The 13,477-nt window shown below is 50.4% G+C and overlaps 1 protein-coding gene across 1 annotated transcript in view; it reads right to left on the bottom strand.

Moving 5' to 3' along the window:
- The window catches only part of TMEM95 (transmembrane protein 95), a 32,802-nt gene extending 28,284 nt beyond the window's left edge, over positions 1 to 4,518 (bottom strand). Inside the window, exons 1-2 of the mRNA XM_040342001.1 lie at positions 4,443 to 4,518; positions 4,281 to 4,361 (exon numbers count right to left, since the gene is read on the bottom strand). Of these exons, the coding sequence (XP_040197935.1) occupies positions 4,281 to 4,361; positions 4,443 to 4,518 (157 nt within the window). The remainder of the gene's footprint in view (positions 1 to 4,280; positions 4,362 to 4,442) is intronic.
- Positions 4,519 to 13,477: the final 8,959 nt, after the last annotated feature.

Raw genomic sequence — 13,477 nt, 5'->3', positions numbered from 1 at the left:
TGGACCCCTATACATTACACAGCACTTTCTGGACTCCTTTACATTACACAGCACCCTCTGGACCCCTATACATTACACAGCACTCTCTGGACTCCTTTACATTACACAGCACCCTCTGGACCCCTTTACATTACACAGCACCCTCTGGACCCCTTTACATTACACAGCACCCTCTGGACCCCTTTACATTACACAGCACCCTCTGGACCCCTTTACATTACACAGCACCCTGAAGCCTTTGGGTTCACACTGGTGTCCTGGAGTTTGTTGCAGTGTTGGGGTATACACAGTTTTTCTGCATTTAATCCCCATTTTTAGCTGCAGCCCCACAGACTTCTATTAGCTTGTGTAATTTTACGGTGTTTTCTGAAAGCTCACCAAAGACGCAGTAAGGACAGTTGGTGCGCTTTCAGAAAATGTTGCCAAAATGTGTAACCTAATAGAAGTCTGTGGGACTGTAATGAAAATTGAGGTAAAAGCAGGAAAACTGCATATACACAAGCACTGCAACTGAACCGTAGCGCATCAGTGTAAATCCACTTGAGTGCTGGTTTACATATATGCGATGCAGGAATCAATGCGATTCCTGCATTGCATGTTGCTTGTTGACCGTTCACGCTGTCCTTTGCAAACTGCTACTGGTGTCAATATAAATTAATGACACCCCCAGATCGGTTGGCAGATCGCAGTGAGAACTGTGAAATGGTGCAGGAATCGGATTGCTTAGGTATAAACACCCATCCAATCCGATTCCAGTGCAGACCAAAAAAAGGTTTTGGTGCAAATGCGATTTCAGCCATACAGTTTGTACGGCTGAATTCGCATCGCACAGACATCGCATGTGATCTGCACAGAAATGCGGTGCGAATCACATGCAATGTCTATGATCACACAGTAGTGAAAAGCCTGGCTAAAGGAATGGACCAACTGTCAGCATAGGGTTAATGACAGGCACTGCTGGAGGAAAGAGGGGGGGGGGTGAAGGATTTGGGGGAGAGGGCAGAGTCTGGACACAGTGCTGATAACTCACTTTATGTTCCAGGATGGCCCCCCAGTCTCACACTAGTTCTGTCTCCAGGCTCTTTAGCTATCAGCTACTTGCTCGAATGTTCCCGCCCACACGTTCCTTTCAGACACACAGCTGAGCAGGGGCTGCACGGAGCATGGAGGACACAGAGGGGAGGGAGGAGGCTGAGCCTATGCAGCCTCTTCCATTCCTGTAGTGGGGGGGGGGAGTTCTCACGGAGCTCTGTAAGAATTTAACAGAGAGAGAGAGTGAGTTGCACAGTAGTGTCAGTCTGCCTGAGCTCTCCTTGCGCTGTCAGCATATAACATCGCCGCTGCACTACCAAGCCCACTCTCATTGTTTCATACAGGGGAGGATGAGGGACACCCCCCTAATGTGTGACACCTGGTGCGGTCCGCCCCATAGTTAGTACGCCTCTGATAGAGGCAGCTTACATACACGGCCAAAATTAGTTGCGGTTTCATGTTAGCCGGGACAAGTCCCGGCAGGCTAAATTAGCCGGGACTAGGTCCTATTTAACGGGACTGTCCCTTTAAAAACGGGACAGTTGGCAAGTATGAATTGGTTGTGAGTCCAGAGGTTCTTCCCTCCCAGGACTTCTTAGCAGGACCTATGGTGTGCTTAGGGGTTCCAACAGAAGTATTAACCACTTGCCGACCGCCGCACGAACATATACAGTGACAGAATGGCACGGACAGGCAAATGGGCGTACAGGTATGTCCCTTTAAATTTGCCGCCAGCGGTGTGCGTGCGACCCTGCCGCAAGCTCCTTGGTCGTGCCCGTGGGACCCTTGGACTCGATGTCCGCCAGGGTCCCGCGATCGTGTCACAGAGCTGAAGAACGGGGAGAGGCAAGTGTAAACACAACGGCCGGGATTCAGAGAGATCGGCACATCTTTAGTTTGGCGTAGCGCATCTGATATGCGCTACGCCGACGTAACTTGGAGAGGCTCATACTGTATTCACAAAGCACTCGCCGACAACATTGCGCCGGCGTAATGTAAATCGGCCGGCGTAAGCCCGCCTAATTCAAAGTAGGTGGAAGGTGGGCGTGTTGTATTATAATGAAGCGTGACCCCATGTAAATGCATGGCCGATCGAACGGCGCATGCGCGCGCATGCTCAGAATCACGTCGCAAATACTCCCTAAGATACGTCGGCTCAATGCTTTTGACGTGAACGTAACCTACGCCAAGCCCCATTCATATACGAAGTATGCAAACGACGTAAAATACGACGCTGTTTCGACGTTTCCGACGTCCATACCTTAACATGACTTACCCCTGCTTTATTAGGGGTAAACTTACGCCGGACGTAAGCCTTACGTAAACGGCGTAGCTAAATGCGACCGGAGCAAGTACGTTCGAGAATCGGCGTATCTAGCTCATTTACATATTCAACGCGTAAATCTACGGAAGCGCCCCTAGCGGCCAGCGTAAATATGCACCCAAGATACGATGGCGTAAGGAGACTTACATTGGTCGTATCTTGCAAAATTCAGGCGTATCTCAGTTCCTGAATAAGCGCATAGATACGACGGCGCACATTTGGACTTACAACGGCGTATCTGGAGATACGCCGTTGTAAGTCCTTTCTGAATCCGGGCCAACATCTCCCTGTTCTTCCAAGTGACATGTCACTGATCGAATGCTCCCTCTCATTGGGAGCAGCGATCAGTGATGTGTCACTCGTAGCCACGCCCCCTAACAGTTAGAATCACTCCCTAGGACACACTTAACCCCTTCCCCGTCCCCCTTCACTGCCAGTCACATTTACACAGTAATCAGTGCATTTTTATAGCACTGATCGCTGTATAAATGTAAATGGTCCCAAAAATGTGTCAAAAGTGTCCGAAGTGTCCGCCATAATGTTGCAGTCAAGATAAAAATCGCAGATCGCCGCCATCACTAGGAAAAAAAAAAATATTAATAAAAATGCCTTTAAACGATCCCCTATTTTGTAGTCACTATGGCCCAGATTCACAAAGCACTTACGCCGACGTATAACAAGTTACGCCGACGTAAGTGCAAATGTGCGCCGTCGTATCTGTGCGGCAGACCCACAAACAGACATGCGCCTAAAACCAGGCTACACCCCGCCGACGTATCTTGCTTACGCCGGCGTAGGGTGGGCGCACATTTAGGCTGGGCGCATGGTGCTGCTCCCATTGATTAGCCATTCAAACATGCAAATGAGGGAAATACGGCGATTCACGAGGTGCGCGTAAGTTGTACGTCCGGCGTAAAGTTATTCCCCATAAAGGAGGTGTAACCCAGCAGCAGACATGCAAAGGTCTGCACCAGGGAACACAAACCGGCGTATTTTACGTTGGACGTGTGTCTGGCTGGGCGTAGGTTACGTTCACGCCGTACGCAGTGATCTGGCGTAGTTTAGGCAGTTGTTCCGACGTGGTTGTGAGCATGCGCAGGGGGATGCGTCCACGTCACGGCGCATGCGCAGTTCGTGATACGTATCTGTCTGGCGCTCGGTCCATCATTTGCACTTCCACCTACGCCGGCGTACGCCTTTGAATCCCACGCCACGCTGGCGCAGCGTTGGGAGCACTGGCTTGCTGAATGCATTGCTTGCCTCTCTGCGCTGCGTTGGCGTAGCGTACATTGGTTACTCTACGGCGGGGTAATGTGCGCCTTGCTCTCTGTGAATCTGGGCCTATAACTTTTGCGCAAACCAATCAATAAACGCTTATTGCAATTTTTTTTACCAAAAATATGTAGAAGAATACGTATTTTTGGGGGATATTTATTATAGAAAAAAGTAAAAAATATTGCTTTTTTTTTCTAAATTGTCGCTCTATTTTTGTTTATAGCGCAAAAACTAAAAACCGCAGAGGTGATCAAACACCACCAAAAGAAAGCTCTATTTGTGGGGAAAAAGGGGACATCAATTTTGTTTCGGAGCCACGTGGCATGACCGCGCAATTGTTTGTTAAAGCGACGCAGTGCCGAATTGTAAAAAGTGCTCCGGTCTGTGGCCAGCCAAATGGTCCGGGGGGCTGAAGAGGTTAATACATCCCGACATATGGATACCCTTTTTGCAATGATTGAGATCAGTCATGGGGGTTTCCATGTAGATTAGAAGTTCTGATGGGACCAGGAAAGGAGATAGAGAGGCGTGTAATGTACCTGGCTCCGCCCCCTCAGCCCCGTCCAATGCTCTTCTCTAGGGGGAGTGACCCTAAAATCCGGTGAGACCACCGCCTTGCCATTCTATAATAACATACATGACTCCATACCACTGTGTGCATATTCCACCAGCTTCACTTCATGGAGCCAATCCCAGTAGGCAGCGATTCTGAGTGGATCCCGGGAGATCTCTGGGAAGGAGAGGGTGGATCAGGAATCAGAAGGAAATAATCCAGAAGATGGAGACAAATATGAAATATCTCTGTATGTACCCAGTATCCTGAAAACCCGGTGAGTCTTCTCTGTGATGGTGAACACGTCATCTTCATCTGAAAGACAGGAGGACATGCCATGTACATCCAGAAGAAGGAGAAGGAGAGAGCAGGAACAGTGATGGTACATGAAGGGTGAGACTACGAGGATGGAGGAGGATGATGGAAAGGACAGTGATGGTACATGAAGGGTGAGACTACGAGGATGGAGGAGGATGATGGAAAGGACAGTGATGGTACATGAAGGGTGAGACTACGAGGATGGAGGAGGATGATGGAGAGGACAGTGATGTACATGATGGGAAGACTACGAGGATGACGGAGAATGATGGAGAGGACAGTGATGGTACATGATGGGAAGACTACGAGGATGGAGGAGGATGATGGAGAGGACAGTGATGGTACATGATGGGAAGACTACGAGGATGGAGGAGGATGATGGAAAGGACAGTGATGGTACATGAAGGGTGAGACTACGAGGATGGAGGAGGATGATGGAGAGGACAGTGATGGTACATGATGGGAAGACTACGAGGATGGAGGAGGATGATGGAAAGGACAGTGATGGTACATGAAGGGTGAGACTACGAGGATGGAGGAGGATGATGGAGAGGACAGTGATGGTACATGAAGGGTGAGACTACGAGGATGGAGGAGGATGGAGAGGACAGTGATGGTACATGATGGGAAGACTACGAGGATGGAGGTGGATGGAGAGGATAGTGATGTACATGAAGGGTGAGACTACGAGGATGGAGGAGGATGATGGAGAGGACAGTGATGGTACATGAAGGGTGAGACTACGAGGATGGAGGAGGATGATGGAGAGGACAGTGATGGTACATGAAGGATAGACTACGAGGATGGAGGAGGAGGATGGAGAGGACAGTGATGGTACATGAAGGGTGAGACTACGAGGATGGAGGAGGATGATGGAGAGGACAGTGATGGTACATGAAGGGTGAGACTACGAGGATGGAGGAGGATGATGGAAAGGACAGTGATGGTACATGAAGGGTGAGACTACGAGGATGGAGGAGGATGATGGAAAGGACAGTGATGGTACATGAAGGGTGAGACTACGAGGATGGAGGAGGATGATGGAGAGGACAGTGATGGTACATGAAGGGTGAGATTACGAGGATGGAGGAGGAGGATGGAGAGGACAGTGATGGTACATGAAGGGTGAGACTACGAGGATGGAGGAGGATGGAGAGGACAGTGAAGGTACATGAAGGGTGAGACTACGAGGATGGAGGAAGAGGATGGAGAAGACAGTGATGGTACATGAAGGGTGAGACTACGAGGATGGAGGAGGATGATGGAGAGGACAGTGATGGTACATGAAGGGTGAGACTACGAGGATGGAGGAGGATGGAGAGGACAGTGATGTACATGATGGGAAGACTACGAGGATGATGGAGAGGACAGTGATGGTACATGAAGGGTGAGACTACGAGGATGGAGGAGGATGATGGAAAGGACAGTGATGGTACATGAAGGGTGAGACTACGAGGATGGAGGAGGATGATGGAGAGGACAGTGATGGTACATGAAGGGTGAGACTACGAGGATGGAGGAGGATGGAGAGGACAGTGAAGGTACATGAAGGGTGAGACTACGAGGATGGAGGAAGATGATGGAGAGGACAGTGATGGTACATGATGGATAGACTACGAGGATGGAGGAGGATGATGGAGAGGACAGTGATGGTACATGAAGGGTGAGACTACGAGGATGGAGGAGGATGGAGAAGACAGTGATGGTACATGATGGGAAGACTACGAGGATGGAGGAGGATGATGGAGAGGACAGTGATGGTACATGAAGGGTGAGACTACGAGGATGAAGGAGGATGATGGAGAGGACAGTGATGGTACATGAAGGGTGAGACTACGAGGATGGAGGAGGATGATGGAGAGGACAGTGATGGTACATGAAGGGTGAGACTACGAGGATGGAGGAGGATGATGGTGAGGACAGTGATGGTACATGAAGGGTGAGACTAAGAGGATGGAGGAGGATGATGGAGAGGACAGTGATGGTACATGAAGGGTGAGACTACGAGGATGGAGGAGGATGATGGAGAGGACAGTGATGGTACATGAAGGGTGAGACTACGAGGATGGAGGAGGATGATGGAAAGGACAGTGATGGTACATGAAGGGTGAGACTACGAGGATGGAGGAGGATGATGGAAAGGACAGTGATGGTACATGAAGGGTGAGACTACGAGGATGGAGGAGGATGATGGAGAGGACAGTGATGGTACATGAAGGGTGAGACTACGAGGATGGAGGAGGATGGAGAGGACAGTGATGGTACATGAAGGGTGAGACTACGAGGATGGAGGAGGATGATGAAGAGCACAGTGATGGTACATGAAGGGTGAGACTACGAGGATGGAGGAAGATGATGGAGAGGACAGTGATGGTACATGAAGGGTGAGACTACGAGGATGGAGGAGGATGATGGAAAGGACAGTGATGGTACATGAAGGGTGAGACTACGAGGATGGAGGAGGATGATGGTGAGGACAGTGATGGTATATGAAGGGTGAGACTACGAGGATGGAGGAGGATGATGGAGAGGACAGTGATGGTACATGAAGGGTGAGACTACGAGGATGGAGGAGGATGATGGAGAGGACAGTGATGGTACATGAAGGGTGAGACTACGAGGATGGAGGAGCATGATGGAGAGGACAGTGATGTACATGATGGGAAGACTACGAGGATGGAGGAAGATGATGGAGAGGACAGTGATGACACATGAAGAAGGAGCTGGGATGGATGATGGTGGGATGAGGATCCAGAAGAAGTAGACGGGTCATAGATGTGGGGATGAGGATCCAGAAGAAGTAGACGGGTCATAGAGGTGGGAGGAGGATCCAGAAGAAGTAGACGGGTCATAGAGGTGGGATGAGGATCCAGAAGAAGTAGACGGATCATAGAGGTGGGAGATGAGGATCCAGAAGAAGTAGACGGGTCATAGAGGTGGGGATGAGGATCCAGAAGAAGTAGACGGGTCATAGAGGTGGGGATGAGGATCCAGAAGAAGTAGACGGATCATAGAGGTGAGATGAGGATCCAGAAGAAGTAGACGGGTCATAGAGGTGGGATGAGGATCCAGAAGAAGTAGACGGGTCATAGAGGTGGGATGAGGATCCAGAAGAAGTAGACGGGTCATAGAGGTGGGATGAGGATCCAGAAGAAGTAGACGGGTCATAGAGGTGGGATGAGGATCCAGAAGAAGTAGACGGGTCATAGAGGTGGGATGAGGATCCAGAAGAAGTAGACGGATCATAGAGGTGGGAGATGAGGATCCAGAAGAAGTAGACGGGTCATAGAGGTGGGGATGAGGATCCAGAAGAAGTAGACGGGTCATAGAGGTGGGATGAGGATCCAGAAGAAGTAGACGGATCATAGAGGTGAGATGAGGATCCAGAAGAAGTAGACGGGTCATAGAGGTGGGATGAGGATCCAGAAGAAGTAGACGGGTCATAGAGGTGGGATGAGGATCCAGAAGAAGTAGACGGATCATAGAGGTGGGAGATGAGGATCCAGAAGAAGTAGACGGGTCATAGAGGTTGGATGAGGATCCAGAAGAAGTAGACGGGTCATAGAGGTGGGAGATGAGGATCCAGAAGAAGTAGACGGGTCATAGAGGTGGGGATGAGGGTCCAGAAGAAGTAGATGGGTCATAGAGGTGGGGAGGAGGATCCAGAAGAAGTAGATGGGTCATAGAGGTGGGATGAGGATCCAGAAGAAGTAGACGGGTCATAGAGGTGGGATGAGGATCCAGAAGAAGTAGACGGGTCATAGAGGTGGGATGAGGATCCAGAAGAAGTAGACGGGTCATAGAGGTGGGATGAGGATCCAGAAGAAGTAGACGGGTCATAGAGGTGGGATGAGGATCCAGAAGAAGTAGACGGGTCATAGAGGTGGGACGAGGATCCAGAAGAAGTAGACGGATCATAGAGGTGGGATGAGGATCCAGAAGAAGTAGACGGATCATAGAGGTGGGAGATGAGGATCCAGAAGAAGTAGACGGGTCATAGAGGTTGGATGAGGATCCAGAAGAAGTAGACGGGTCATAGAGGTGGGATGAGGATCCAGAAGAAGTAGACGGGTCATAGAGGTGAGAGATGAGGATCCAGAAGAAGTAGACGGGTCATAGAGGTGGGGATGAGGATCCAGAAGAAGTAGACGGGTCATAGAGGTGGGATGAGGATCCAGAAGAAGTAGACGGGTCATAGAGGTGGGAGATGAGGATCCAGAAGAAGTAGACGGGTCATAGAGGTGGGATGAGGATCCAGAAGAAGTAGACGGGTCATAGAGGTGGGATGAGGATCCAGAAGAAGTAGACGGGTCATAGAGGTGGGAGATGAGGATCCAGAAGAAGTAGACGGGTCATAGAGGTGGGATGAGGATCCAGAAGAAGTAGACGGGTCATAGAGGTGGGATGAGGATCCAGAAGAAGTAGACGGGTCATAGAGGTGGGATGAGGATCCAGAAGAAGTAGACGGATCATAGAGGTGGGGAGGAGGATCCAGAAGAAGTAGACGGGTCATAGAGGTGGAAGGAGGATCCAGAAGAAGTAGATGGGTCATAGAGGTGGGGAGGAGGATCCAGAAGAAGTAGACGGGTCATAGAGGTGGGAGAGGAGGATCCAGAAGAAGTAGACGGGTCATAGAGGTGGAGATGAGGATCCAGAAGAAGTAGACGGGTCATAGAGGTGGGAGATGAGGATCCAGAAGAAGTAGACGGGTCATTGGACAGCGGTGGGGATGAGGATCCAGAAGAAGTAGACGGGTCATAGAGGTGGAAGGAGGATCCAGAAGAAGTAGACGGGTCATAGAGGTGGGAGATGAGGATCCAGAAGAAGTAGACGGGTCATAGAGGTGGGATGAGGATCCAGAAGAAGTAGACGGATCATAGAGGTGGGGATGAGGATCCAGAAGAAGTAGACAGATCATAGAGGTGGGGATGAGGATCCAGAAGAAGTAGACGGGTCATAGAGGTGGGATGAGGATCCAGAAGAAGTAAACGGGTCATAGAGGTGGAGATGAGGATCCAGAAGAAGTAGATGGATCATAGAGGTGGGATGAGGATCCAGAAGAAGTAGACGGGTCATAGAGGTGGGATGAGGATCCAGAAGAAGTAGACGGGTCATAGAGGTGGGGATGAGGATCCGGAAGAAGTAGACGGATCATAGAGGTGGGGATGAGGATCCAGAAGAAGTAGACGGATCATAGAGGTGGGGTGAGGATCCAGAAGAAGTAGACGGGTCATAGAGGTGGGGATGAGGATCCAGAAGAAGTAGACGGATCATAGAGGTGGGGATGAGGATCCAGAAGAAGTAGACGGGTCATAGAGGTGGGGATGAGGATCCAGAAGAAGTAGACGGATCATAGAGGTGGGAGGAGGATCCAGAAGAAGTAGACGGGTCATAGAGGTGGGAGGAGGATCCAGAAGAAGTAGACGGGTCATAGAGGTGGGATGAGGATCCAGAAGAAGTAGACGGGTCATAGAGGTGGGGATGAGGATCCAGAAGAAGTAGATGGGTCATAGAGGTGGGTATGAGGATCCAGAAGAAGTAGACGGGTCATAGAGGTGGGATGAGGATCCAGAAGAAGTAGACGGGTCATAGAGGTGGGATGAGGATCCAGAAGAAGTAGACGGGTCATAGAGGTGAGATGAGGATCCAGAAGAAGTAGACGGGTCATAGAGGTGGGATGAGGATCCAGAAGAAGTAGACGGATCATAGAGGTGGGAGATGAGGATCCAGAAGAAGTAGAAGGGTCATAGAGGTGGGATGAGGATCCAGAAGAAGTAGACGGGTCATAGAGGTGGGATGAGGATCCAGAAGAAGTAGACGGGTCATAGAGGTGGGAGATGAGGATCCAGAAGAAGTAGACGGGTCATAGAGGTGGGAGATGAGGATCCAGAAGAAGTAGACGGATCATAGAGGTGGGGATGAGGATCCAGAAGAAGTAGACGGATCATAGAGGTGGGAGATGAGGATCCAGAAGAAGTAGACGGGTCATAGAGGTGGGAGATGAGGATCCAGAAGAAGTAGACGGGTCATAGAGGTGGGGATGAGGATCCAGAAGAAGTAGACGGTTCATAGAGGTGGGGATGAGGATCCAGAAGAAGTAGACGGTTCATAGAGGTGGGGATGAGGATCCAGAAGAAGTAGACGGTTCATAGAGGTGGGGATGAGGATCCAGAAGAAGTAGACGGGTCATAGAGGTGGGGATGAGGATCCAGAAGAAGTAGACGGGTCATAGAGGTGGGGATGAGGATCCAGAAGAAGTAGACGGGTCATAGAGGTGGGGATGAGGATCCAGAAGAAGTAGACGGGTCATAGAGGTGAGATGAGGATCCAGAAGATGTAGACGGGTCATAGAGGTGGGGGATGAGGATCCAGAAGAAGTAGACGGGTCATAGAGGTGGGGGATGAGGATCCAGAAGAAGTAGACGGTCATAGAGGTGGGATGAGGATCCAGAAGAAGTAGACGGGTCATAGAGGTGGGGGATGAGGATCCAGAAGAAGTAGACGAGTCATAGAGGTGGGAGGAGGATCCAGAAGAAGTAGACGGGTCATAGAGGTGGGAGGAGGATCCAGAAGAAGTAGACAAGTCATAGAGGTGGGATGAGGATCCAGAAGAAGTAGACGGGTCATAGAGGTGGGGGATGAGGATCCAGAAGAAGTAGACGGGTCATAGAGGTGGGATGAGGATCCAGAAGAAGTAGACGGGTCATAGAGGTGGGGATGAGGATCCAGAAGAAGTAGACGGGTCATAGAGGTGGGGATGAGGATCCAGAAGAAGTAGACGGGTCATAGAGGTGGAATGAGGATCCAGAAGAAGTAGACGGGTCATAGAGGTGGGGGATGAGGATCCAGAAGAAGTAGACAAGTCATAGAGGTGGGATGAGGATCCAGAAGAAGTAGACGGGTCATAGAGGTGGGAGATGAGGATCCAGAAGAAGTAGACGGGTCATAGAGGTGGGAGATGAGGATCCAGAAGAAGTAGACGGGTCATAGAGGTGGGATGAGGATCCAGAAGAAGTAGACGGGTCATAGAGGTGGGAGATGAGGATCCAGAAGAAGTAGACGGGTCATAGAGGTGGGGATGAGGGTCCAGAAGAAGTAGATGGGTCATAGAGGTGGGGAGGAGGATCCAGAAGAAGTAGACGGGTCATAGAGGTGGGATGAGGATCCAGAAGAAGTAGACGGGTCATAGAGGTGGGATGAGGATCCAGAAGAAGTAGACGGGTCATAGAGGTGGGGATGAGGATCCAGAAGAAGTAGACGGGTCATAGAGGTGGGATGAGGATCCAGAAGAAGTAGACGGGTCATAGAGGTGGGATGAGGATCCAGAAGAAGTAGACGGGTCATAGAGGTGGGATGAGGATCCAGAAGAAGTAGACGGGTCATAGAGGTGGGATGAGGATCCAGAAGAAGTAGACGGGTCATAGAGGTGGGACGAGGATCCAGAAGAAGTAGACGGATCATAGAGGTGGGATGAGGATCCAGAAGAAGTAGACGGATCATAGAGGTGGGAGATGAGGATCCAGAAGAAGTAGACGGGTCATAGAGGTTGGATGAGGATCCAGAAGAAGTAGACGGGTCATAGAGGTGGGATGAGGATCCAGAAGAAGTAGACGGGTCATAGAGGTGAGAGATGAGGATCCAGAAGAAGTAGACGGGTCATAGAGGTGGGGATGAGGATCCAGAAGAAGTAGACGGGTCATAGAGGTGGGATGAGGATCCAGAAGAAGTAGACGGGTCATAGAGGTGGGAGATGAGGATCCAGAAGAAGTAGACGGGTCATAGAGGTGGGATGAGGATCCAGAAGAAGTAGACGGGTCATAGAGGTGGGATGAGGATCCAGAAGAAGTAGACGGGTCATAGAGGTGGGAGATGAGGATCCAGAAGAAGTAGACGGGTCATAGAGGTGGGATGAGGATCCAGAAGAAGTAGACGGGTCATAGAGGTGGGATGAGGATCCAGAAGAAGTAGACGGGTCATAGAGGTGGGATGAGGATCCAGAAGAAGTAGACGGATCATAGAGGTGGGGAGGAGGATCCAGAAGAAGTAGACGGGTCATAGAGGTGGAAGGAGGATCCAGAAGAAGTAGATGGGTCATAGAGGTGGGGAGGAGGATCCAGAAGAAGTAGACGGATCATAGAGGTGGGATGAGGATCCAGAAGAAGTAGACGGGTCATAGAGGTGGGAGAGGAGGATCCAGAAGAAGTAGACGGGTCATAGAGGTGGAGATGAGGATCCAGAAGAAGTAGACGGGTCATAGAGGTGGGAGATGAGGATCCAGAAGAAGTAGACGGGTCATTGGACAGCGGTGGGGATGAGGATCCAGAAGAAGTAGACGGGTCATAGAGGTGGAAGGAGGATCCAGAAGAAGTAGACGGGTCATAGAGGTGGGAGATGAGGATCCAGAAGAAGTAGACGGGTCATAGAGGTGGGATGAGGATCCAGAAGAAGTAGACGGATCATAGAGGTGGGATGAGGATCCAGAAGAAGTAGACAGATCATAGAGGTGGGGATGAGGATCCAGAAGAAGTAGACGGGTCATAGAGGTGGGATGAGGATCCAGAAGAAGTAAACGGGTCATAGAGGTGGGAGGAGGATCCAGAAGAAGTAGACGGGTCATAGAGGTGGGAGGAGGATCCAGAAGAAGTAGACGGGTCATAGAGGTGGGATGAGGATCCAGAAGAAGTAGACGGGTCATAGAGGTGGGGATGAGGATCCAGAAGAAGTAGATGGGTCATAGAGGTGGGTATGAGGATCCAGAAGAAGTAGACGGGTCATAGAGGTGGGATGAGGATCCAGAAGAAGTAGACGGGTCATAGAGGTGGGATGAGGATCCAGAAGAAGTAGACGGGTCATAGAGGTGAGATGAGGATCCAGAAGAAGTAGACGGGTCATAGAGGTGGGATGAGGATCCAGAAGAAGTAGACGGATCATAGAGGTGGGAGATGAGGATCCAGAAGAAGTAGAAGGGTCATAGA

The sequence above is a fragment of the Rana temporaria genome, chromosome 3 (assembly GCF_905171775.1).
Source record: "Rana temporaria chromosome 3, aRanTem1.1, whole genome shotgun sequence".
Classification (NCBI taxonomy): Eukaryota; Metazoa; Chordata; class Amphibia; order Anura; family Ranidae; genus Rana; species Rana temporaria.
This window is presented reverse-complemented; position numbering and strand designations above follow the sequence as displayed.